Source organism: Malaclemys terrapin, chromosome 7 (assembly GCF_027887155.1).
Source record: "Malaclemys terrapin pileata isolate rMalTer1 chromosome 7, rMalTer1.hap1, whole genome shotgun sequence".
Classification (NCBI taxonomy): Eukaryota; Metazoa; Chordata; order Testudines; family Emydidae; genus Malaclemys; species Malaclemys terrapin.
The window spans coordinates 22,161,230-22,187,696 of record NC_071511.1 but is presented as its reverse complement, the minus strand read 5'-3'; the positions used below and the strand labels follow the sequence as shown (position 1 = coordinate 22,187,696).

Genomic DNA, 26,467 nt, shown 5'->3' with positions numbered 1-26,467 from the left:
GCAGGGGAAGAAGGGCCCAGAGGCACTCACGTGGCGTTTTCCAGCCTCTCTGTTCAGGAGGGGACTGCTTTTGCAGCGTGGTGGGTGTGAAATGCACAGCTCTCACGGTGTGGGGCTGGATGCGAGGCCACTGGTGGGTTGTTTTCCTGTATGGGAAAGGGACTGCTGGATTGCCATCTTGGGCAATGGAAATCCCCTGTATAACTCCAGCAAGGGCAGTTCTCCCTCGGGAACTCCCCCTGCCACCGAGCCTTCATCTTGCTCTCTGGGTGTAGGCCCATGGCCCATTTAGCCCTTGGCTTCTCTGCTGAGATTGCTAGGAAGGGGGCTGGTTTGTGGTGGTTAGGAGGGTGGGTTTTGTGAGGTACTCCTGTCTCCTAGGCCTCAGGAAGACTCACCAGCTTGTTTCATGGGGGACTTCTTCAGATGGTAGCAGCCTTGTCAGCATTGACTAAGCTGGATTTGAACTGGGGGCTTTGAAGGGACTCTACTGACTGGTGCTTGTGCCTGAGCCATCCCTTCCCCCGGCCGTGCAGCTCCTGTGCACTGTCACTGGCTGGGCATGTGTTGGCTACGCCCCATGGAGGCACTGGTGTCTGTGAGCCATTCGAGGGTGAACCGTGAGTGTGCTGCCCACCGTGTGTGTCGAGACGCTGCACGCTCACTATGGGAGCTTTTACACTCTGTCCCCTCTGCTGCGGGCTGGCCTGTGGCTTCAGGTCCTGTTGGAGAGCCAGGCTGATTCTCTGGACTAGTGATGCTGAGGCTGAGTGCTCATCCACCCTGGGAAGTGAGTGCTTGACAGCACCCAAGAGCAACCTTCCCATGCCTGCTAGGGAGTGTCAGAGTATTGACAGGCTCTGTAGGGAGCTGCGTTCTGCCCTGGTATGGTGGGAGAGATGGTGGCTGTGATGTGGGCCAGCAAGTGTCAGGGAGGGGAAGCAAAGTGGCCGTGAATGCCCGGAGGCTCGCTGGGGTGGTTTTAGGCTGCGTTGTGCTAATCAGCTCTTGGCACGTCTCCCTTCAGACAGGAAGCTATGGTCGCTGTGCCCCTGTTCACTGTGCTGCTGGGGTAGGGGACAAGGTGGAAGGTGGGCGAATGTAGCTTTCTATGGTGCACCCCCTCCCCCCCCAATTGCGTGTGGTTGTTGAATGAGGGGAGTAACGTTCTGGAGGAGATGGATGGAAGGGGCGCTGCATCTCCTATGCATGACGCTGGAAGCCGGCTAAGCCCCCAGAGGGCTGTGAGAACCAAAGCCCCAGAAATGGAGAGTGACTGGCAGGGGGCAAGAGGGTGGGCGATGAGCCCCAAAGGCTTAATGTTATAACTTGAGCTGCAGGAGGGCTTGCCTAACCCTGTTCTTGTCTTTCCCTCTAGGGTTGACCAGGCTGCCAGTGTCCACGATGCCCTGAATGTGGAGCCTAGCAGAAGCAGAGGAGACCTTGGCCCTGTAATACCCCCTCCCCTTTCCCCACCCCTCTATTTTGGGTTGGCTTCTATTTATTTTGTTGCTGGGTTTGTGCACAGCCCTGGTCGGATGTGACACTGCTGCAATGTGGCTCCTTCGGCTCAAGCACCACTTGTCCGTTAACATCTGGACCCTGCTGCTTCTGGGGAGCGCCTGGCTACCACTGGCAGAGGGCACCCCCAAATCCCCCTTTAGGACTTTCTCGGTCACAGACTGGAGCTTGACACACCTGGTGGTCCACAACAAAACTGGGGAGGTCTACGTGGGCGCTGTCAACCGGATCTACAAGCTCTCCAACAACCTGACGCTGTTGCGTGCCCATGTGACTGGGCCGGTGGATGATAACGAGAAGTGCTATCCGCCCCCCAGCGTTCAGTCCTGCCCCCATGGGCTGGTCACCACCAACAATGTCAACAAGTTGCTGCTGGTGGACTACTCAGGGAACCGGCTGATCGCCTGTGGTAGTGCCTCCCAGGGCATCTGCCAGTTCCTACGCTTGGACGACCTCTTCAAGCTGGGGGAACCCCACCACCGCAAGGAGCACTACCTCTCCAGTGTCAACGAGTCAGGCACCATGTCGGGTGTCATCATTGAGGTGTTTAACGGACAAAACAAGCTCTTCATTGGGACGCCGATTGATGGGAAGTCCGAGTACTTCCCCACCCTCTCCAGCCGCAAGCTGATGACCAACGAGGAGAACGCGGAGATGTTTGGCTTCGTCTACCAGGACGAGTTTGTCTCCTCCCAACTCAAGATCCCCTCAGACACGCTATCCAAGTTCCCCACGTTTGACATTTACTACATCTATAGCTTCAGCAGCGAGCAGTTCGTCTACTACCTGACCTTGCAGCTGGACACCCAGCTCACCTCGCCTGACTCCACAGGGGAGCAGTTCTTCACCTCCAAAATTGTCCGCCTCTGTGTGGACGACCCCAAGTTCTACTCCTACGTGGAGTTCCCCATCGGCTGCATGCGGGATGGCGTCGAGTACCGCCTGATACAGGACGCGTACCTCAGCAAGCCCGGCAAGGTGCTTGCCAAGCAGCTGGGCATCTCGGAGCAGGAAGACATCCTCTTCACTGTTTTCTCCCAGGGCCAGAAGAACAGGGTCAAGCCACCCAAGGAGTCCGTCCTCTGCCTCTTCACTCTGAAAAAGATAAAAGACAAAATCAAGGAGCGCATCCAGTCTTGTTACCGAGGGGAGGGAAAGCTGTCACTGCCCTGGCTATTGAACAAGGAATTGGGTTGCATCAACTCAGTAAGTGCCTGCTTAGGGGGAGTTCTTTCCGGCCCTCTGGATCCACTCCCCTCACGGTCGCCTGGCTGGGCTGCTTGTCTGTTGTGAGAACTATTGCCAGCGGGGCTGGGGTGGGAGCGCAGGGTATCTAGTGGTATCCCATGCTGAGTATGGAGTACAAGGTCATGACTCTGGTGCGGGATGGTCACTGGGTTTTGGTTTAAACGGGTATTTACCAGTGACGGCTGGCCTGAAAAAAATAGCCCCATACTGAGTTAGAATCCCAGCACATTTGTGGATCCAACCCTGTGTAGTAAATGCTGCTCCCAATGGTGATACGGTGGGCGTCAGCTCTGCCCCAGTTTTACCTAGTGTAATGCTGGGCAGAGGGCTGGGAGGGCAAAAACAGCACCAGAAAGTGCCCGAAGCACCCAGAAGCTTTTTGATGTTAGTGGTTTGGTACCCACCAGATCCTTAGGTAGGAGAGTGCCTGGGGACCTCTTTCTCCTCCTTGTTCCATGCTGGCTCTGGCAGTTCAGGCCTCCTGCTGGGACGATTGTACCAGCGCTCACAGTGATGCACCATCCAGAGCCTGGGGCCCTGCTAGCGATGCTGAACCTTCCCCAGTTTTGTGGCGAGTGTAAGAGACACCCTAGGGCCCAAGCAGCGGGATGGTGGGAGGTGATATCCTGCAGTGCAATTCCTGGTTGCGAACAGTACATGGAACAGCTGACTCCGCTGCAACATGTGAGGGGGGGCTGGGAAGGCAGGGATGGAGCTGGGTAGGTGCAAACAATAACTATTCCCCTCTTTGTCTTTTGCAGTATTGACAGATTTGATTCCCTCTTGGGGGGGGGGGACGTGGGGGGCAGGGGCAGCTAATCTCCCTGCAGATCGGACTAATAACATGCTTCAGAGAGCTAACCTTGGCGACGGTGGATTAAAGGGAGCGCAGCCTGCCCTCGTCAGGTGCAGGTGGCTCCTTTCCCGCTGGTCGATGCCAGCGCTCAGAGTGGAGATGGCTGCGGCTCAGCCTGAGAGCCCCGTGCAAATGGCATCCGTGGCTTTTGGGATGGTCAGAGAGAACCTCCAAAGCAGCTGCGTGTGACTGAGAACACAGGGGTGGGTGGGGGTGGAGAAGGCAGAGTCAGAGGGCGGCCGGCAGCCTTGCGGGCTTGCACAGCTTCATTCAGTGTTCGGCGCAGAGGCTCCTAGCTGCCCGCTCCCTGGCCCTTGTTCGTTCTAAGTGCACCTGTTGCACGCCCCGTAGCATGAGTTGGTGGGAAGGGAGTGTGAGAGTGTCTGATCCCTTAATTGCTTCCCTCAGGCCCCCTTTAGAACAGTGGTCACTCCGGTCAGCACCTTCACAACCGAGCCAGGGCAGCTGGATTCAAACACGCTCTGCTCCTGCTGGAAAATGATCATTCCTGTGAGCTGCTGGCTCTGTGCCAGGGGCTGGGTCAAACAGCCAGACCCTGGGCCCTCGCTACAGGGCAGCCCTGCCTTTGGCAGACTCCAGAGAAATGATCTGCCTCTGACATGTGACGCCCTCTCCTCTCTGATCTTGCAAATACCTGGCGCGTACTCGGCCCATTCAGCCTCTGTCAAGCTGCTCTGTGTCCTCCTATCCTTGCGCTCTGTTCTCATCCTCCCCCACCATGGTATAGGCCTATCCCTGAAGGAAGGCTTTTCATGCTGGCTGCTCCTTACCTGGTCAGACCTATTCCACTGGCTGATGGAGGCCTGGAAAATCTTCCTGCTCCGTCTCTTTTTAGCTCTTGGCAGCTCATTCATTCCTGAGTGTGCTCGTAGGAGCTGCTGAGAGTGGGAGCAGGTCCGCTCCTGTCTAGATCCCGTGGTGACAGTTCCCTAGTTGTTGCCTGGACAGTTCCCAGAATTTGTCGGGGGGTAGAGCTTCTTCCAGAGTGGTTCAGGGCCTGGGGAGCTGGGCTCTTCCAGTTGGGCACCCTTGACTGCCTCTGTCCTCGGGATCAGCATGCAATGAGGCAGCATAAAGAGGGTAGGTCCACGTGCAACAAAAACACCTCGGATTCTCGTTCCCCTGCAAACCGGGCTGCCAGGCCATGGGAGGTGCCAGGAGCAGTGGGAGTGGGGGACTCCACCACTTTCTTTCAGGGCACATGGATGGGGAATGGCAGAGCGTGGGCAGCAGCATGTCCTAGGTGTGAGTGAGGCACTGTGAATGCGTCTGATGTTGAAGGCAGTTAGTAGCAAACCATTGCCCCTGGGGATGTGGGAGTATGCCAGGGCTGTAATCCCTGGGTTGCTTTTTCCCAATCTAAGGAAAGTCTCTTGCCTGTCCCAAGGGAAGCATTTCCCACTGGCCGTTGCTAGCACACGAACGTGGCTGCCGGTTTATTGCCCTGTTTTGCTGCATGAAGTCTGTGGCAAGGGGGTGCTGAGCCTGCTTGGTTTATGAACTATTGCCGGCTTCTCTTCCAGATATTATAAAATATAAATGGTCACAGGGAGGCTATTTCAGCTACTCGGGATGATGGGAGTGTAATATATCCAGGCATCTCTAAACTGGCATGGCCTGGGCAGCTTCTCGCAGTGTAGGCTAAAGGCTGCCGGCCAGATCCTCAACAGGGGTAAATCAGCTGAGCTCCATTGAAATCAATTTAGCTACACCAATTTACCCCAGCTGAGGATCTGGCCCAGCCATAAACGGGTGTATGACTTCACCGGATTATACACCTGCTTACCCCAAGGCTGAATTTAGTCCCTTGTCAGTGCTAGCCTGGTGCAATGGTTTAATGCTCTAGCCTCTCTCTTTTGGGGCCTGGGCTTCCAGACTTTGCTAGATCACCATGAAATGACTGTTTTCAAGCTAGTCCAGGGTGGGTATTGATCAAATAACACAAACTGGCATGGTTGGCTTTCCCTGATCAAAGGAACCCAGCTCCAAAATAAGCAGGGGCACCTGCAGGTTAGGACAGTGGGGCACTGGCAGAGTGGTGGTGTGGCCCAACCTGGAATATCCGGGGGGCTGCAGGCCAGCACTGAGGGGGGTTGACAGAGCCTGGCTTGTGGATAGCAGAGGGGCTGTAAAGCTGTGTGAGGGGAGCTTGCTCTGCTGTTCTGTGCTCTGGCCAGCAGAGCCTGTGCCCTGAGTTCTCCTAGAGCAGCCCCTGTGTACCCTTTGTGCTGGAGTCTGTGGGATTTGTCTCTTCAAAGCCATTGTGCTGTGCTCAGAAAGCCAGTAGATAGGGCCGGGTGGTGCCCGTCTCCCAACGAGCTTCACTGTGAGCTACTTATTGCTGGCATGTCAGGGGATTAAGGAGTTCAAAAGGAGCCTCTAAATAGTCCCTCAGCCCCCTAAGTCCCACTCTGTGGAGCGTGGCCATCAGAGCCCCTTGCATTCCCCCTTCAAGGGGGAGCCAGCCATAGGACAGCTGTCCCTGCTGAACGGCCTTTCTGATTGGCTCTTGGTGCACTGGGGAGTGCAGCAAGAGCAATGCCCGAGTGGGGGTCTCCCCTTGGCTTAGTGCCCAGAAGGAGTAACACAGGGGAAGTCTTTTTTTGGCCCGTGCTGTTTCTCAGGTGCCCTCTTGCAGGTCAGTCACCACGGGGATGTGGGGCTGTCCTGTGGGAGCCATGTGCCTTAACCGCATCCACCTGGAGTGCATTGGCATCCTTGTGGAATTGTCCCAGGCAGCCCCTCCTTTGTCCTGTCCCGAGCTCGGAGGGAGACAGCTAACAGCTGCCTGACAAAGTAAAGGGTTTGCTGTCAAGAGCACTGGGCTCACAAATCTGATTTTGGCTTCAAACTAATTCAATTCTGGTGGAAAATGATGAAATCGTTACACTGCTGCCTGCTGGGTCACACGACTGCTGACTCCGGGAACGGAGCTGCCTGCCTCCCTCTCTTTCTCTGTCTCTCGCTCCCCCGTTCCCTCTCTCTTTGCTGTCCTTGGCCCGCACAGCTGTCTTGGGGACCCAGCTGTGCCTTGGTGCAGCTCTTCTGTTCCCTTCGGGCTTTCCCTAAGCAAGGCACTGAACAAGAGAGAGAGAAGTGTAAGGAAGGGAATGTCACCTTGTCCCTGAGCTGGTGGTGTGTGTGTTGGGAGGGTGGTTGTGCCAGTCAGCCAAAGGGGTTGATGATGCTGTAGCCAGGTCTCCTGCTGGATTGGCACAGGTTGGCCGGTTCGATATATGAAATGAGCTGTGCAGAGGGATGTTCTGAGCATCAAGGACTTCAGCCTGGGTAGGGGGGCTGTGTGCAAAGCTAGATCTTTAGCATTATTCTGAATCCAGATGGGCTATTCCCCCGGAGCTCCCTGATCTCTCCTGGGCAGTGTTAGTGGGCTCCGGGGTGCTTAGTGGCCCCTCAGGGAGCCTAAGCAAAGTATGCCGTGCAGATGAGCATTCAAACTGCAGCTCCCCTTGGCCGCCTCGTTGGTAGCTGCAGCAGAACAAGCAAGGGGCGAATGGGACATGGAAGCTGAGCTCCCCTCTCTCTGCTGCTAGAGGGCCCTGTCCTGTGCCAGTGTAGGGGGAGGCAGGGCAGCAGGGGTGTTTGTGGCTGTTCTACTCTGCAGATTCCTGTGCTGAGAAACATCTCTCTGAAACATTAAGAAGATGGTTATTAGTGGATCCCTTGTGTCTCTTTCTCCCAACCTCTCCCCTTTCACTCCTTTTCTTGCCTTGGCACAAAGCGAGAGGGAAGGAGCAAAGAATAAACAATCCGCAACGCAGCCGTTTGCTCACAAAAGTAACAAGCACACAAGAAAACCAGTCTGGCTGGAAATGGAACCACAGAATCAGTTCTGGCCAGTTGTTCTTCCCCCAACTTCCCTGGCTTCTTCGCATCCTTGCCAGGATCCAGCTTGGCTTTGGCTGGCTGGCTCAGGGCAAATTCCTGGTCCTTGGGGAATTGAGATCTGATGGCAAGGTTGCCCCTATGTGTGGCCTTTGTGCCCTGGCTGGGAACAGGATTAATTCCCCCCACTTTTAGGAGAACACAACAAAGATTGGAAGCAGCCACTCCCCTGCCTGGGGCTCTGATCACACCACGTCTCCCAGGCTGAGCAGAGATGGGCTGAGTCCGGGCTTGAATGGGAGAGCTCTAGGGAGAACTCAGGGTGCTTTGGGAAGTGGTAGCTAGCAATGCATTGAGTAGTGCTTGTCTCTGTGAGCCAGCACTGAGCCACTCTCCCAGCCTTGTGCAGGAGAGTGCTGCGTTACTGAAGGTACCTGAGATGCGGCACCGAGGTCTTGATTTGTGGGCTCTTTAATGGCACTTTATGGAAGAGCAGGGTTGTGAACATTGCTGTCCTGGCCAAAGTCCAGCTCGGGTAATAACTGCATTCCTAAATCCCACTGCAGGTTCAATTAGATGTGGTATTCTTCACTTCCTGTCCTAAATGGTTATGCTGCTGTGTGCTGTTAAACAGTTCTCTTGTTCCACCCCCGCAAGTGGCTGCATTTCTGCAGGAGTTGAATGATCCCTGTGCATATGGCTCATAAATCAGTTTGCAGAATGCGTTGGAAGCTTCCAGGATGAAACACCTATCCATTATCCTAGTCAGTACTGGGGGACAGAAGGGGGGCATCAGTTCAGCTAAACAGCCCCCTTCATGGGAGGTGTGGAAAGAATATAAGTTACCAGGTACAGGAAACCTTGATGGTTTCTGGGTGCCCTCTGCTTTCCTGAAGCTCCAACAGATCAAAAGTGCCTTGTAATGTGTGACAGCTGCTATCTTGGCTAACACCATAGAGAGAACCCGGGACTGCTAGAGCTACAAGCATAAGCCTCTCTAGCTTGAGCTAAAGAGCCAGGCTCTGCAGCTGCTGTCTGTGCCAGACTCCCATCTTCTGTGTATCGGGCACAGAAGGGGACACACAACACATGCTGACCAGTGGCTTACATAGACATTCCCTCCACTCTGTCCCGGGCAGCTCTCACAGTCCCACCATCGTTTCATTAGCATTGGCAGGCAGGGTTTGATTCTGTTTATTCTCAGGAAAGCTCAATGCTCTGATGTCTAGATTTTGGTGAAATCCCAGTTGGGCGACTTGGCTGAGCTGGCAGTAGGCTAGGGGTTCAGTTAGAGGTCCCCTCACACCCCTTTCCAGCCCTGGGGAGGAGATATTCCAGTAGGGGGGAGAGTGTAACCAGTTCCTGTGCCCATTTAGTGGTGAGGGAATTGGCTAATTGTTCCCCCAGCTACAGGAATTGGTTCTCCCAGTGTTCTTACAGGGCGTGAGCTCCTGCAGGAAATCGGTCAGGGGAGTGTATGTGTGTGTGCTCACCATGACGGGGAAACCTGGCTGCTCTGGCATTGGGATTATGAAGTGAGCTCCTGAAGGTTTCAGGTAAAGCATGGAGGTGTGGGCTGCTGCATTCCAACACCAGCACTGCCTGTTCTAGAGAGCCCTGGAGGACTGTCCCGCTGCTAGGTACTAGGCCGACCTCTTGGGCCTGGAGAAATTCCCTCCTGTGGTTTGCTTTTTCAGGCCAAGCAGAGGAGGGACACGACAGAGGAAGGTGCTGCCAGATCTCAAACAGAGTCCTCATCACCTCACTCTCTGGAGGATGTGGTTTGGGTATTGCTAGCAAAGTGTGCAAAACCAATAGGTGCGAATCTTCTCATGCGCCACTGAAATGCTGCCTGCTCTTGGGCGGGCCGTGGGAGCCGTTTAAGGGCTGCACAGCAACGCTCCACACTGGTCAGGAAGCAAAGGGTAGTGCCTCCAACTGATGCTATAGGGTTGATTTCTAAGTAGGCTGAATCTAGGTGCCTGGGGTGGAACCAGAGACTCTGGGGTTAATGTCTGATTGGTGTGAAAAGTGCCGCTCCTGGATTTCTGGTTTAAAGTCTCATCTGGATGGCAGAAGAGCCAGGCTCTATGGCTGCGGCAGGCAGGGGGGATTTCTCTGCATGGGAAGGCCCTGTCAATCAAGATTAATCTCCTGACAGTGGAGGGGGAGGGGGAGGAGTGGGGGAAGGGCTGCCTGATGATGAATCTCACCCCCTTCCTTTGAGCCCCTCCAGCAGCTTTGTAAGAATTCTATTCATCGCGCTCCGGCCTCTCCTGAATGGGGCTCGGTGGATGACATCTCATACAGCAGGGTTCAGAGGACAAGGGTGAAAGGAACTGTAGGGGGATGTGGCTTTTGGATGAGCTGCCCTGTTCCTTCCCCCAGCTGAGTTCCCAGGGCACATGGCCACGGCCTCCCCAGTGCAGCAGCATCCTTGTGTTTTGGTTCCAGCTGCTCCGGCAGCAGCATGAACTTTTGACTATCTAATCCCCAAGTGCTGTGGGCCATTGCCGAGCCCACGCTGGAGCCAGGCGCAGAGGCCGCCAGACTTGGCTGAGTGCTCGGAAGATGTTAGCGGTTCCTCCCCAGCGCAGAAGAGCCGAACAAACTTGGCTGGGGAAACTAATTCCATCCTGTCTGTTTCTTTCGTTCCCCTGCTGGGACCAGGAATTCATCTTCTGAAAGAGGCAGACCTGGAGCAGGAGACTGCATTGAGCAGGCTGCGAGGGTCTCAGCACAGCCATCTAAGCCCCCCCCCCAATCGCTGCCCTCCTCCCATGGCCTCTGTAGGACCTGGGGAGGGCCAGCACCTGCGACAGAGGGGTGGGGTGGTTTAGTTCAGACTCTGCGGGCTGAGTTTAAAAGCAGTCCAGTAATGGCTGCGATTGCTTGCATGACTCTGCTAAACCAGCTCTAGTGAGAGCGCAGAGTGCCTGTTAACCTCTTTAGTGCTGGATGAGAAATCGCAGGCTCCCTTAGACCCGCACGTCTGAACATTCTGCTTCACCACTCTGCAGGGCAAACTGCTGTGGGTATATTCGGTTCTGGTTATCTAGACCCTTCTACCGTCCACATGTCGTAGAATTTGATCACCTCACTGACCAAGGTTCCTTCACAACACCTCTCCAACATGCCTCCACTTCCCAGAGAGGGAAAAGCCCCGAGTCAGCAGAGCGTTCAGCCCCGGGCTTGAGTGTGTTGCTGAATCAGGGCCTCCATGGATGGTTCAGGTTCACACAGGAAGCTTGTGGCAGACCTAGGAACTGAACTCAGATCTCCTTCGTTTCAGCCCAGTACTTCAATCACCAGAACATCATTCCACGGGCTGCCAAAGAAGGGGTTAATGTTGCTGCCTGACTGAACCTCTCTTTCTCTGCACAGAGCAGGTGGGGCATGGCTAGCTGCAGGGTGGGCTTTCTCCACCTGTTGTTCTTTCTGCTGAAATGCCTCATGCCTGAGGCAGAGGGACCCTGTCTGGGGGAGGAGTTCAGAGTCCAGGGTCTGTTTGAGTCCTGGCCTCTCTCCGGAGCCTGCCGATGAGGGGACAGTTGTTGCTGGTTCTGATGAGGGTGTGTTGTGATGTAGACGTTTGTGCTACTGATGCTGGGCTGAGATAAATCAAATAATCTTTCACAGGGGTCACATAGCAGAGATCAGGTGATAGCAACTTCCATTCATTGCTAAACCCGGGGCTAAACTCAATCAGGGAACTTAGATGTGAAAGAACTGGAGTCCCCCTCCCCACTGCCCCATGAAAAATTTCCTCCAGCTTCTCTTTGATTCTTCTGTGAGGATTAGGTTGCCTGTGGATTTTGTGCATGGGATGTGAGTTTGAGAGATCCTGTCTGGTTTCAGTCTCCGCTCCCCTTTGCCTGATACTCACATCAGTTTATGCCCTGTGAGGTTGAGGTGAGAAGGATACATAGTTCTAGACTGAGTACCAACAAACTTCTCTGCTCTGTCACACAATCCTGAGCTGAATCCTGGCCTCCAGAGGCAATGGGCTGATGCCCTCACACTGTGTAACAATGTCTCGCCTCACGCTAGTTCTACACTATTGGCTTTTAGCTTTGGTTTCGCTATCAAACGACCCCGGGGGCTTAAAGGTCCCCCAGCAGACGTCAGGAAGCCAGGCACTCAATGGCAGCCAAGGGAGAACATTATAAATGTTAACTGGCAAATTACTGGCCAATTAATAACACTAAATGGCATGAATCTTGCCTCTCCTGTCTGCTCCCTCATTGCTCTGGGAAGTGGGCCTGAAGGGAGGCAATGAATCGGAGTGTCGAGGAGACGGCTACTTCCAGCCCTGGCTCAGCATCTGGTTTGTGTGTGTCTCAGGCCAGGTTGCTGTATGTCGTGCTCTCCCTACTGTAGGGTGGTTTCCTGGGAGAGTCACAGTGCCACTGAAATTTGCCTGGTTCCCCTTTTGTACTGTCTGGGACTTTTTGGGGGGTGAAGGTTGTGTTGGTGGAAAGTACGGGATTATCATGCTCCTTGAGATTGGATCCTCTAAATCTCTACTAGCCAGCTTCCCATACCCCATGTCCCTGCCTAGATGTCTCTGCTGTGCCCTGCAGGGCCCTTCTCTAGGGGTTAGGGGGTTCAGTCTTCCTGGGTCTTCCCTTTCCTGGCGTCTCTGCTGAAATTGTCCGCTAAGGACCCAACTCGGGTGGTCGTTTCTGTAATGGGCCCACCAGTCCCACTAAGAGGTGAACTGAGATCCTGCCAAGCTTGTTTTAGTACTGGGGCCACTGAACATTCTGACACAACTAATTAACCTATATACCCCCCAAATGCCTCTAGTGCCAGTCCCTGAGAAGTGCTGCCTCTCTGGTTAGGGTGTGGGTTATGGTCTCTCATTGAGTCAGTGGGGCCTTCATTCACCCCAGCTGATTAGGACGGAGCCTCCTGGAAAGCCGATTGTGTCCCCCTTTGCTAGCTATGCTGGTGTGAAGTCTCTTGTTAACCCGAGTGTTGGGTATGTGCTTTAGTAGCTATACAAGGTCAGGCAGTGTGCGTGGGTGAGTGGTAATCGATTCTCATACCTGAGGCTGGTCAGCACAGTGGTCAGGACGGAAATTTACTTGCTCCATGCAGCATGATGCAACTGGCTATATATATATATATATATATATATATATATATATATATATATTATTTATTCATTTATTCCCCTGACTTTATCTGAAGCACTCGGCAGTAGCCATTGGCAGAGGCCAGACTGGATGGACCAGTGTCTGGATCTGCTATGGTAACTGGCACCATACCCTTCAGATTGCTTCCCCCATCCGATTTGACCCGGCCTTGCCTTGCCTTGCCATGGTGTCTGCCTGCACGCCTCTAGCGAGGGAGTTTGCTGTTAGTGAGCTAATTGTCGGTGTAATTATTTATTGAGGTGGTGTCGGTGTTGCTGTAGCGGGCAGACGCGTGCTCCTTGCAGCCTGGAGTGCAGCAGTGCAGCTGTATTTGTCGTTTCCCAGAGTTTGTTGAGACAAAGCAGAGAGGAGTAAACACCATAAACATTTATCCTCTTGCATATTCAGCAGCAGATGAGGTTGGGGAAGCTGCAAATTGGAGTGCAGAGAGCAGTGTGACATGGAGATTGCATTGGCTGCGAGGTGCTGCCAGGACTTAAATACCTTCATTGGTTCCGCTCCAGTCTCCCCGGGACTCAGGCTTTCCGTTCACCCCTTCGCTGCTGCCTGCTATGCACACCGTGAGGCAGAGGGAAGGGAAGGGGCGCTCTTCCTGGGAGAAGATGCACAGGGGGAGCAGGATGTTGTACTGGGGAAGAAGCGACCTGTGATTCCGGGCTGCAGGAGTGGACGTTGCCCTGTCAGAACCTGAGTCAGGGTGGGCTTCCCTGAGTCTTGGAAGCTGCTGCCCTAAGGGGGCTGAATGCACCTAGGGACCATTCTCTGCTTCTCTTAGGGGCAATGACCAGATATCTCTTTCTTCCTCTTGGAACAGACTGTGCTTTTGGGCCCGGGTGGCTGCAAGGGTGATGTCTAGGGGTGTGTCTTGGGGGGCTGGGCAGTGGGAGCCTCCCATTGCCACTAACATATAGAATCGTATAAAAGGAAATATGTCTCCCTTGTGTGTGTGGGGGCCCCCTCCTGTCCTCAGTTGCTGAGTCCTTCACAGCTTCCCCTAAGAGCAAAATAACCAATGAACCCCAGATGCTCTGCTGGGGCCAAAGCCTCTGCTACTGAATTGCTTCCCTCTTCCTCCACAATATCGATTGTTCATTAGGCCTCAGTGATATACTGCTGCCCCAGTGGCATCTTCCTTGGTGAGGCTGAGCTGTGGGGCTCTTGCCCCTGGCTTCTGGGGCTTCTGTCTCAGCGCCCAGAAAGCCAATCCCTGAGTGTTCAGTTATCCCAGCCCTGATGGAAGCGAGGTTCTGCTGGGGGTGTTGGAGAAGGATGTGGGCCCCTGACCTCAACTTGGTTTATCTCTGGAACGATGTGTTTTCTTGCCGCTGCCTTCCTGATGTTTGCAGTGTGAGAATGGAAAGGAGGAGACCAGCAAGGTCCTACATGCCATTCTATTGGTAGGCAATGTCCTTGTGTGTTCAAATTGCAGGGGGCTTTTGAGCCCCTCCACCCGCTTTTCAGTATACTGAGTTGAGGGTTGTTAACTCCTCACCATGCTGCTGATCCCCTGCCCCCATTGGGGTGAGGGCTTAGGTAGTGGGTAAAGTAGTCTGCCTCCAGGGGCCACTGACACAGCCCTCTTTGGGAGCCAGTGAGGCCTGTGCGCAAGATGAGTGACTTTTCTAGAGGAATTTCTTGCCTGAGGAAGGGGAGATAAAGTCAGGCATGGAAAGGAGTCAGCTTGTAACCTAAACCCCAGCACCCCAGCTAGAGGAAGTGAGAGCTGCTGAGCAAGCGAACGGAGCTGCAGCTGTGAACAGCTTTGCGTCCACTGAACTATTCCCACCTCTCTGTGCTCCCCACCGCTGTGGTGCTAACTGTGAACTGCAGCAGTGGTGTGAGGCCCTGGCCTCCTGGGTCACCCATGAGGGCTCCTCCCGTGGGCTAGAGATCCTGTCCCATAGTCATGTTGGAATTGCATGCTGCAGGCATCTTGAGAAAAAGCAGGGAGGGGCCTGGCCCCAAGGACAGCAAGTCAAACAGGAAGTAAAAATGAATGGCTCTTTTAAACAATGGGCTTAGAGCATGGCCATCAGTGGATGGCTGTTCAATGTCCCTTCCCTGGGGGTGTTAGTGAGCTGGTACTGGACTGCACACTGACCTTTGGGGAGTCTCTCGCGAGAATGCACCCCCCTTGTCCCATGCTGCGTGGGTGCTGCACTCTAGCATGGGGTGACAGTCCTGGAGGAGTTGGTTTTTGAGTGGGGATTGCTATCTGCCCCCCCTGGAGCCACTTCTCAAAGTTGAGGAGCTCAGCGCTTTCCCCATATGTTACACCCGCGCTGTATGGATTTATAACTCCCCAGGGACTGGAGCAGGTTCTGAGCCCATCCCTTGCCAAAACCTCCCCTCTAAACTCCGAGCTGCAGATGGAGCCTCTCCAAACAGAATCCTTCCGAGGCCCAAATGTCCCACTGTCCTCAATGCGTGTCATTCAAAAAGCACCTCTGCTGGCAGTGTTGACTTCATGTGCTCCATGCCTGGGCTGGCTGCTGCCTGTTTTGGGCTTGGCGCAAGCGCGTCACACCTGGAGGCTCTGGGGAGGGAAGTCCAGCCGGGCCGTTCGCTGGGATTACGGAGTGAAGGCATCAGGCATGCAATGCTCTGCTCAGCCATTGCCCCACCCAGACGCAGGGGGGCTGGAACCATTTGTATAGTGGGGGTGCTGTAAATCCTTCATATAATGGAAACTATTTCAAGTCAGGGTGTGCAGCAGTACCCCCTGCACGTCGAATTCCAGCACCTATGCCCACATTGGACCTTGTGTGTAACTGAGCTCACCCGTGCCTGGCTGAAAGGCTACAGTCGTTTCTCTTCAGTCCCCATTCCCCCTCCCTTTCGCCACATCTCCCAGAGCCTGGAACCCATGGTCAGAGGCTGTTGGACCAGGGGTTGTCATGGCAACACCTCTCCTCCCACTGAGGTGAAGATAGAAGCAAATTTCATGGTTCAGGGAATTTCCCAGTTCCTGACCCCTGTTCCCTGCGGTCTCCCCCACCCCCCCCCGCATCCCCCTATCCCTGTCATCCTCTCTTAGCACCACATGGCTGGCCCTGCATCGGAGGCTGGAGGGGACATGGCACAGACATTGTACGTTGAGTGCAGAAACCTGTGTCCTTCTCCTCTCCTCTCAGTGCTGTGGAAATGAGAGATTGACCCAGAGCTGCAGCAGAGTCAGGCGGGTTTGTCTTTTCTGCTTTTCTGGGGCAGATATTTGAGTCAATAGGAATTGGATTGAGAGCAGCATTTCTGGGCCTGCAGGCCAGCTGTCTGAGGGTGACCACTCTGAATCCCCACTGACCTAGGGCTGGATCGGAGCTGGTGACTTACAGATGAAAGGTTTTGTATCCTGTTTCCTGGTCTGAGGTGGCAAGGAGTGGTGCAGATCAAGAGGGCAGGGCCGTGGCATTGCTGTGGGACTGAGGTTCTCCAGATTAACTTGCAGATAATTTCTTCTGCCTCTCATCAGTTGTGGAGCAGGGTCACAGGTTGCAGTGCAGTGCTCTCCAAACGGAGTGTGTGTGTGTGTGTGTGTGTGTGTCTGTCTGACAAAACCAGGCTCCATCCTCTTAGCTCTGCACCAGTTCTTCCCTCCATGGGCACTGATGGTGACTCCTCTGTGCCTTTCCCCTGGCCTTTGGAGGCCACCAGCAACGAGCCCTTCAATCCCCCAGTGCAGGAGCTGCCTGGCTCTGCTGCTCTCCCATCTCCCTGGGCAGCAGCTACAGCGCTTGGTGAAAGGAGCGCTTGGGAAAATTGCCCTACATTTGTGTCTGCCAATGCTGGGCACTGGCTGAGCCGCAATGGCTCTTGGCTGCTGTTCGAGCTCCCTTTTGAAAAGGTTTCTCCTGAATCTGCAAACGCAGGAGAGTGTTTAACCAACAAGGCCGCTAGCTGATGCTGGCAGGGGATCTGCAGTCCAGCTGCAGCTGCCAAACCTGCAGGGGCTCAGCGGGGGGAGGCGGGGGGGGGGGGGGGTGGAAGGACGGGACACAGGATTCTGTTCCCTTCCTCCCACGTGGGAGCATTGCCTGGCTGCCCGGATGCATTGTGGGGAAGTTCAGCTTCCGCTGCTGAAGGCACCAGGCAGACATTTCTCCAATTGGCTGTGTTAACGCTTGTGTCCCTGAAGGGAGTGTAGTGCTGGGCTGTTAGCCCGTGAGCTTGGAGCTTGTTGCCTGCGGGGACAGCATGGGCAGCAGCTTCTCAACCCACTGCCTGCTCTCGGCCCTGGAGGTAGAGAGGGGAGTTCAGCCTCTGTTGCCCACTCAGTCCTTGGCCTCTCTGCTGTGACTGCCAGCAAGGGAGCCAGGCGTTGCTAGCAGTGATGGTGCCTTATGTGAGGTGGCTGTTCCTGTAAAGTGGGCTGAGACCGATCAAGCTCATGCCGCTGGGCAGACAGCAGATAGGATTCACTTTGGGTCATCCTGGGTTGGTGACCTGGAAAGGAAATGTTTAATCTCATCTCTCCCCGCCCTCAGTTATATGAGCCAGTTTTCCTCTTGTTAATGTGGTCTCATCACCTGGGCTCAGCCGTTTGGGGGATTGGTGGAACTTGGGAAAGGGATGGGGCATTATAGAAATGCAGAGACTTACCCAAAGACCTGAGTGGAAGGGGTAGGAGCAGCAATATTATTTTCCACTTGATATCCTATTGCCGGTGCTGTGGTGTTGTGCTAGCCTGGGGTTTTCTCTGACCACTCCAGTGGTCCTGGCAGGCTCTGTTTTAAATCAGAGCAATCTGGGAGTGTGATGTGGGAGAGGGAATGCTGCCTACTCTTTGGTACCCCAGGCAGAAGTTGAACCCAAAGATAGGGAGTGTCTATGGCAGGGGGTTTGGAGGATGAGCCGGTCACCTTGATACAGCAATTGTGTCCCTGGCTAAAGGGGCCTGGCGTGGTTGGTGGCCATGGGTTGGGGCCAAACCCTGCAGGGTTTGCTTGCAAGAACAGTTCCAATGGAGCCAATGAGCCCATAGTACTTGCATGGGGAATGGCTCTGGTTTTCTAGACTCACTGGGAAGGTCAATGACCTTGGATTGTTACCAGTGTGTCCTGCGTAGCCTCTCTGCCAAGTTATTTGTTCTGGAGTTGGGGTTGTGGAGCAGGACGAGGGAGCTCCTCTATACAGATACCCGCTCCCCAACATGGTGAGAGAATAGGGAGCCAGTATTGTGAACTGGATGGGCCCAGGGGCTGGTAATTGCCAGCCAGCTGCCCCAATGTCAGCAGTGTGAGGAGACTTTGCTGTGGCACCATAGATTGGACTATTACATTGGCCAAGGGGGCAGCTCTGTCTGCTCCCCTCTGCTGTCGATGGGCTGTGACACTGTCTCTGCCAGATGCTGGTTTTCAATGAGGAAAAATAGCTCCTTAGCCATTCAAGCATGTCCTAGGCAGATCGGAAACTTGCTCAACTCTCCCCCCCCTTCAGTTCCTCTCTTCCTCTTTCACTGTGTCATTCAGCGCCACCTGATGTGTGTCATCTGTAACTGCAGGCAAAGCATGCTTCCTGGCAAGCTGTTCAGGGCCACTGGTGTGACATGGAGCAACTCCTGACAATCTCTGCACCCAGGAGCCATAGACCCCCTAAATACAGCCACTGAAAATAGCCCTGATTCATTTCTCTAATACTTTGCCAGCGCAAAGCACTCTGTGAACTCTGTACAGGGGTCATCTTCACCCCCTGCTGAAACGCCCAGCAGCTTAGGACAGGAAGTGAAGAATGGGGTGTCTGTTGGAAGCTGCAGGGGGAATGTACAGCCTAGAGGGGTGTGTGTGTGTGGGTGTGTGTGTGTGTGTGTGTGCAGACTGCAAACGCATTCCCCTCATTACAGCTCATTGAGATGCAACATTTCCTTTCTGAGAGTGACCTGGGAGTGGGAATGGGAAAGTGAACAGGTGTGGAGATAGAGAGCACTGGAGCCCCCCGCAGGCCTCTGTACAGATCCAAATGAAATTGTGCAACTGCTCTCCAGGTCCACGATAAAAGCCAGAAAGGAGAGTTCCTACACTGGGGCACTCATGGAGACCTGGCCTCTGCTAGCAAAGGTCTGCTGCTCCCTTGTTGACTGCAGGCAGGGCTCATGGTGACATTGTACCCCCCTCAGGACACCAGATCTGTTTGGGAAGGGGGTTTAGGGATGGTGGCAGAGCTGTACCCAGAGGGCTTGTTGAAACCAGCAGTGAGGGGGTTATATGGAAAGGAGCCTTGTAGCCAGACTGAGCCAGGAGACCCTGTGGGGAATGTAATTAGATGTGGGAGTTGCTGTTGCTTGGGCTCATCTTAACCTCCCAGGCTTAGTCTTTGTCTTAAAAAATCCAATCCCGTGAAGGCCAGTTTTTGCCTTTATGCAGTGTTGTAATGGCAGGCCAGGTCTGCACACACAGCTCCCCCTAGCTCTGCTGGAGCGGGGCCCTTGCTGGGGCGGGTCAGCTGCCCAGACCCTCGTGCTGAATTAATATTCACTCTCCTGGCTTTGGAGCTCACTGCAGAGAGAGGCAGAGGGCCAGCCAAGCTATGGGCTCTAATCACTGCTGGCCGACCCTGCCCTAGGAGCCCAGCTGAGTGGGAGGTGGGCAGCCAACCTGGTTTGAATGCTGATGGGATTCCCACTCCTTCCTCTCCCGTCCCTCCCCCTGACAGTATTTCTCTGGCTAGAAGTTTGAGCTCAGTGATGGGTTTCTAAATGCTGCTCCAGACGTGACTGAGGCTGGGAGCCCCTCTGCCTCACTCTCTTCTGGGGACTTGGATTAGGGAGGTTTTTAGGGATCAGGGAGAGGCTGTTCCAGGACCAGACTTACTGAGTAAGAGGGGAGAGTGTCTCTAAACCAGAATCAGTGTCTCCACCTCCCCCCCAACATATTAAACTACTGCCTCTCCTGAGGGACCTGAGCTTTTGAGTCTCAGCTACAGCATGTGGCATTGGGCTGCTCTTGGTCGCCTTCTGTAAGGAGTGTGGGGGAGAGGACTTTCAGGCAGCGATCTGTGCTTGGTACAGCCTCTCTGGGGATTTGGCAGGATTAACCCTTTGGAGGTTGGGAGGAAACATCAGGACTCACTGATTGAAGGAGGTTCTCCTATGTCTTCACGCTGGGTCCTCCACGTTCAGCCACCGCTCTTCAGACTTGCCCAAGAATCCTTTGTGTCAGCTCATATAGCACTTGAAGGAGGTAGCAGCATCCCTTGCCTTTGAGTACAGCCTGCGGTGAGAGGCTCAGCAGATCTGCTCTGGCTAGGAAATGGGAGCAGGCAGACTCATGACTCCTTTGTAAAACTACTGCCAGCCTCCTGTCTTGGCCTCAGACTGAGAACTGCCAGCATCAGTGAATCCTCTGCTTGGGAGAACAGCATTGTGGGGAGTTTGAGATACTGAGTAAGGGCAATGACCGTTCTGTGCAGGAGCCAGATCAGCAATTCACCAGGGACGGCCTGCGAGTCTGGAGAGCTGTTTTCTGCAGAGGCTGGAATAGCAGGGGGGGATTCAGGTCAGGATGGAGGGGCACTGGCAGAGGGGTGGTGGTGGTGAGCTAGGGGCTGGAGTACTATAGATCAGGAAAGGGGGGTATTGATGGAGCTGCATGTGGGAAGCCAGGTGCTGAAACAGTTGGGAGTGTTATTTGCAGCCTGTAGGTGTGGGATGGACCAGAGCTCCGGCCAGTCTTTCCTCTTATCTCCTGGATCCAGCCCTAATTGCTCTTCCATGGAGCCAGGCACCTCAGTGATGGAGGAAAGGAGTGGGTAGGGGTCCTTGCCAGGCTCCACGATTGTTGCTGCCCTGTGGTAAGAGTCCTGGGCAGCAGGACTGTGTCTGGAGTCTGACGCTATCTCCTCCTGTCTGGGAGGCCTTTTCTGCTCTCTGTCCGCCCTCTTGTGCCCTGGGGTCCTCTCAGAGAGCAGAGCCCACCTGCACCACCCAGCACCGAGGCTTCTCTGCAGACTCTGAGGTTCCCACCTCTCTGGTTTCCTGGCACCCCAGGGCTAATCTGAATCCATGCCTGGGCATAGCTATGGGTATGTCTGGTACCAGGCTGCTGTGTGTGAGCTCCCAACTGCTCCTGAGACTACAGCTTCCTGTCCCACCCAGGGGCAATCCCTGGGGGAGAGAGGGGACGCAGAGCTCCTGGCTACCCCCAGGCCTTGTTAGCAGCCTCTAAGCAATCTGAGGCAAGCCCCTAGCTGCTACCCTGACCCCTCATCATGTCCCTAAGTGATGGGTTTTTGTTGGCTGCCCTGGATCTGGGGCAGGAATGAGCCAGAGGTAGCTAAGAGGGGCTCCTATCATTTCCTCACTTCGTTATTGCTCTAAGTCAGCAGCTCAGTCCCCCTTGCACACAGCAGTTTAAGCAGTGTCGATGTATTGACAAACGGCTCATCTCTCTCATTCCCTTCTTCTCTGGCAGCCTCTGCAGATTGACGACTATTTCTGTGGCCAGGATTTTAACCAGCCGCTGGGCGGGACGGTGACCATCGAGGGGACAGCGCTCTTTGTGGATAAGGAGGATGGCATGACCTCGGTGGCTGCCTATGACTACCGGGGACACACGGTGGTCTTCACCGGCACGCGGAGTGGCAGGATCAAAAAGGTAGGCAGCCTACTGGGCCGGGGGTGAGGAGGCTGGTTGGCTGACTGCCTCCTTTGGGGCAGGATTTCAGTGCTGTGTTTTGAGGCGTGAATGGTGTATGCAGGATGGGGAGTGGCAGCATCGACTAATGTCAGTTTCCTTCGCTCTTGTCCACCAGGCATATTTATTAAAGCAATTGTTTATTGCAGGATTATAAAATGGAAAAACTCCCAACCCCCTGCTCTCCCGATTCAAGTCCCAGTCAGCAGTGTTAGTGGGAGTTCCCTTCGCACAGTCTCTCCTAGGGCTGGGGTGTTGGATTCACAAGGTATCCTAGTACTGGTGGTTTCCCTCTATACCCTGTGTGCTTTTATCATTGAATTGCTTTGCCACTGACCCGAGAGGGGTTGTGTATGCGGTGGTGACTGGATGCCTGTGGTGCTTCGTTGGTCTCTGCCCTCTTGCCAGGTGGCAGTGCTGGCATGTGTGAGCTGGCATTTCTTGGGCGGGACGAAGCTCCTTCTCTTGGCTCTTCTTGAGTTCAGAAATCCCTCCTCACTGTTGGCCTTAAGTCCTGAATTGGGCCCAAATGGTTGAAATAAGATGGAATGGAGAGGGAAAGGCCTGAAATCTTGTCAGGCAGGGTCAGTCCTCCAGGGCAAATAGTCTTTGGCCCAGGCTGGCCCACTCAGAAGATCAGCAGGGGGAGAGCTTTCGTCTTGCCATAGCACCTGTACTTAGCTTAGACATTTCCAGGCCTCATCCCTGTCCCATTTGGCTGGGTGATGTGACCCCAGAGGGGGGTGACATGTTTCTTAGACTGCGAGTGTAGAACAGTGAAGTTGCTTCCCCTCTTCTCTGCCTGCATTGCTAGCATCGTTAAGCTCCCATCCCCATGCCGTGCTAGGCCCTGCTGCAGCCTCTGTCTTGGGAAAGCCCTGAGGTGGATGGCACTGCTCCACGGTGGGAGCTGAAGGAATCCGATAAGCTTCCGTAGAAGGGGAGTTTTCTTTGGGGCTGCAGCGTGCTCCAGCCTGGCTGACCTAAGCCATCTGTGGGCAAAATTCCACAATGTGGGGGAGACCTCTCTTCCCCAGCGACACAAAAGGCTTCTTGTTGGTGGCAATTAGCAAATAAGTCTGTGCCTCACGAGGCATGGATTTCCTGTTATCACAACATTCCTATAATTACAGCTGAATCTTCCCTGTATAAACACAGTGCACATGAACTGTGTCCTCCGCCAGGCAAAGTCATGTTGAGGGTCCTGGTACTGTCCTGCTGGAGGCCTGAAGTGCAGGACTCAGCTGGAGCACCCAGCCCTGTTCATTCCTCCAGAGCCCGGAGAAACAGCCACTTGGGTCTACCCGCTCCCCGGCCCTGGGGATCAATGGCTTGAATGTTGAGCTCCTTTTGCCGTCTTTGTGTCCCAGCTAAAATTCCTCCTTTTCTAAAATGACTCACTGGTATGTAGAAGCAAAGGCAGCTCCTTGGAGATGTGGTGCAGTGGGGGGTGGAAGCACCGCGTTTGCCAGCAGGGTGGGGTCCATTGCCATTGGGCCGTGCAATAGTCACCTTGGGAGGCCTGAAGCCATTGGCAGCTGTTTCCTTTCGTGAATTGGCAATGTGATAGGCAGACCACATGCTCCCTTGGGGTCGGTGTTTACATAGCCAAGTTAATAGGGGGATTAAAATAGAGGGAGCTGCAGGCTCCCCCCTCTCCCTCCCCCACCTTCGGTGAGGTGGGGAAGGGTTTCAGGCTAGTGGGGACATTATGCACAAGGAAGGCCAGGTGCTTTTATCTAGGGGTTTGGACTCTCAACGTGCTGCACAAACATGAGATAAGTGTTCTTCTAGCCCCTCTATCTCAGGAGATGGTCCCCGTGTATTCCCCATTTTGCAGATGGGGAAACTGAGAGGCAGTGACTTGCCAAGGCCACTTAGCAGGCCAGTGGCAGAGCCAGGAGCAGCGCTCAGAGTTCCTGGCCCCTGATCCCTTGATTTAACCACTAGACCCTGCTGCCTCTCTATCTGCCTGTGTACAGTATGTTGGACTTGATCTGTGTGGGTTTCCTCTGGGCCACTAGTCTGTGATCAGCTGTTTTCACTCTGGTGTGTATGGCACAAATCCCTTCACCCCTATAGAAGTGCTGGAGGAAGCAGACTTTTGCTGAGGTGCTGATTTCTGATTCACGGGTCGGAAATGCAGTGATTGGCCCAAGGCCAGTTCAGGACTGAACTAGGAGTGTGGTTAAGTCATTATGCTGGTGTCAGCCTGCGTGGGGCCAGTACTGGCAGAGGGGAGCCCTCTGTGTGTGAGTGGGGGTTACAGAGCTGCTTGCACAGCCCTCTCCCCCGTCTCCTTGGCTTAGCTCCAGCGGAGCTGAACAGCCCCAAGGGGTCCTAACCATCATGGCATAATGCATACATGTGCTGTGCTGAGCTCAGCAAGATCTCTGCTGCTCCCCCCGTCTCTGCTGACTACCAAAGCCCAGCATCAAAGGCAGCACCCAGGTCTCTGATCCAGCCTCCCATACTGCCTGGTGGCAGGACAGAGACCAGGCTGCTGGATTCGAGACCTTTGCCAGTCAATTTGGGGATTTGAAATAATGATGAGTGTGCAACTGGCTTCTGGGTTGGTGTCGGGAGAGGCCCACTGAGAATCATAGAATATCAGGGTTGGGAGGGACCTCAGCAGGTCATCTAGTCCAATCCCCTGCTCAAAGCAGGACCAGTCCCCAACTAAATCATCCCAGGCAGGGCTTTGTCAAACCTGACCTTAAAAACCTCTAAGGAAGGAGATTCCACCACCTCCCCAGGGAACCCATTCCAGTGCTTCACCCCCCTCCGAGTGAAAAAGTTTTTCCTAATATACACCCTAAACCTCCCCCACTGCAACTTGAGACTATTACTTCTTGTTCTGTCATCTGGTACCACTGAGAACAGTCTAGATCCACCCTCTTTGGAACCCCTTTTCAGGTAGTTGAAAGCAGCTATCAAATCCCCCCTCATTCTTCTCTTCTGCAGACTCAACAATCCCAGTTCCCTCAGCCTCTCCTCGTAAGTCATGTGCTCCAGCCCCCTAATCATTTTTGTTGCCCTCCGCTGGACTTTCTCCAATTTTTCCACATCCTTCTTGTAGTGTGGGGCCCAAACTGGACACACTATTCCAGATGAGGCCTCATCAATGTCGAATAGAGGGGAATGACCACGTTCCTCGATCCGCTGGCAATGCCCCTACTTATACAGCCCAAAATGCTGTTAGCCTTCTTGGCAACAAGGGTCCATTGTCGACTCATATCTAGCTTCTCGTCCACTGTAACCCCTAGGTCCTTTTCTGCAGAACTGCTGCCTGGCCATTCGGTTCCTAGTCTGTAGCAGTGCATGGGATTCTTCCGTCCTAAGTGCAGGACTCTTGCACTTGTCCTTGTTGAACCTCATCAGGTTTCTTTTGGCCCAATCCTCTAATTTGTCTAGGTTTCTCTGTACACTGGACGGTAAGGATAGGATATCTACCACTCGTCCCAGTTTAGTGTCATCTGCAAACTTCCCGAGGGTGCAGTCCACACCATCCTCCAGATCATTAATGAAGCTATTGAACAAAACTGGCCCCAGGACCAACCCTTGAGGCACTCCACTTGATACCGGCTGCCAAGTAGACATGGAGCCATTGATTACTATCCGTTGAGCCCGATGATCTAGACAGCTTTCTATCCACCTTATAGTCCATTCATCCAGCCCATACTTCTTTAACTTGCCAGCAAGAATACTGTGGGAGACCATATCAAAGCTTTGCTAAAGTTAAGGAATAACACTGCTTTCCCTTCATCCACAGAACCAGTTATCTCGTCATAGAAGGCAATTAGGTTAGTCAAGCATGAGTTGCCCTTGGTGAATCCATGCTGACTGTTCCTGATCACTTTCCTCTCCTCTATCTGGGATCCTTCCCCATCCCTGGTCTGGTGGCATCACCCTGGATACTGAATAAACCCAAGAAAAAAAGGGGCCCACACAGAAAAGCTGTGACCCCAGGTGGTGCAGGGAGAGTCCAGGAGGCAGCTCTGGGCTTGTGTCCACGATTTGGAGTTCAAGGTGCAAACCTGCAGTACTGGAGAAGGGAGGAGATTGTGACCCTCCGCACATATTGGGCCAAATTCAGTCTTGCTGTAAGTGGGGACAGTTGCTGTAAGTGGGGACAGTTGCATGGACTCCAGTGGAAGTGCTCTTGTTTCCACCATGTCCGAATCCAACCCATTATCCGTAGTTCCTTCTGTCAGAGGATCTCAAGGCATTTCATGAGCATTAGTGAATGAAGACACCTCACACGGTCCTGTTGGGTTGGGTCAGTATCCTTATCTCAGTTTTACAGACGGGGAAACTGAGGCACAGAGCAGGTTAGGGACATGCCCAAATTCACACAGTGAGCCGGTGCCAGATCCAGGAATAGAACCTAGGGGTCCTTGCGGTCTGCCCTCCGCTCCTACAGCTAGACCATACTTCTTGTAGGATGCTCAGTGAGTGAGGCTTCCCAAAACCCTTGGGTTTCTTCATCTGTTCCGAAGTCTCAATTTCCCTTTGTCTCCTTCAGTTTCCTTCCTCCTCGACATCATCTCCTCCATCAGAGGAGGCATCGGGGTCGTTAGCCAGTTGGCATGGATTGTGAGAGGCTTGCTGCCGGAGGCAGCTTGTCCTCCCTTCCCGATCAATAAGGGAGCTGAAGTGACTGGTGTCGCATTTCCACCAGCCTCTCCTGCTATTGAATTCCAAATTGCAGGTTTTAAATAGGTCTGTGCCAGTGTGGTGCAGAGGGAGGGGAGGGAAGTGTGGGAGGAGGATTCATGAAGCCACTGAGACAGTGTTACACATCCAGTTATTATCCCTGGAACCTGACAATTGCTATTTGTCTGGCAAATTTCTCCCTGAGGTGCCAGGTCTTTCTCTGTTTCCATTCCTGGGTCTTCAGCTAACTTTTCCCTCCCCCCTCTTCCTGTGACTTCTGTGGCCCTGCTGTGGTGGTAGCTAGAGAGAATGCCCACCCGAGGCACATGGGCAGCCCCTTCAGGATAATAGAGGATGCAGGGTTGGTCCTGCTGAGCCCTGAGGTGATTTTGGAACTTCAGACCCGTGAGTGTGACTTGTGTTCATGTGGAGTCTCTCCTTTCTTTCCATTTGCTTCACTCTGCCCGTCTGCAGCCATAGTGTCAGAGCCCCTGCTGCTCCATGGCCCACCGGGTGTGATGGGCTCTGGCCTTTTA

The 26,467-nt window shown here is 54.0% G+C and overlaps 1 protein-coding gene across 3 annotated transcripts in view; it reads left to right on the top strand.

Annotated features, from left to right (window-relative positions):
* Positions 1 to 26,467, top strand: part of PLXNA1 (plexin A1) — a 324,181-nt gene that overhangs the window by 80,043 nt on the left and 217,671 nt on the right. For all 3 annotated transcript variants that reach the window (XM_054034036.1, XM_054034037.1, XM_054034035.1), the window contains exons 2-3: positions 1,379 to 2,727; positions 21,054 to 21,236. In XM_054034036.1, the coding sequence (XP_053890011.1) occupies positions 1,555 to 2,727; positions 21,054 to 21,236 (1,356 nt within the window). In that variant the 5' untranslated portion in view covers positions 1,379 to 1,554. The remainder of the gene's footprint in view (positions 1 to 1,378; positions 2,728 to 21,053; positions 21,237 to 26,467) is intronic.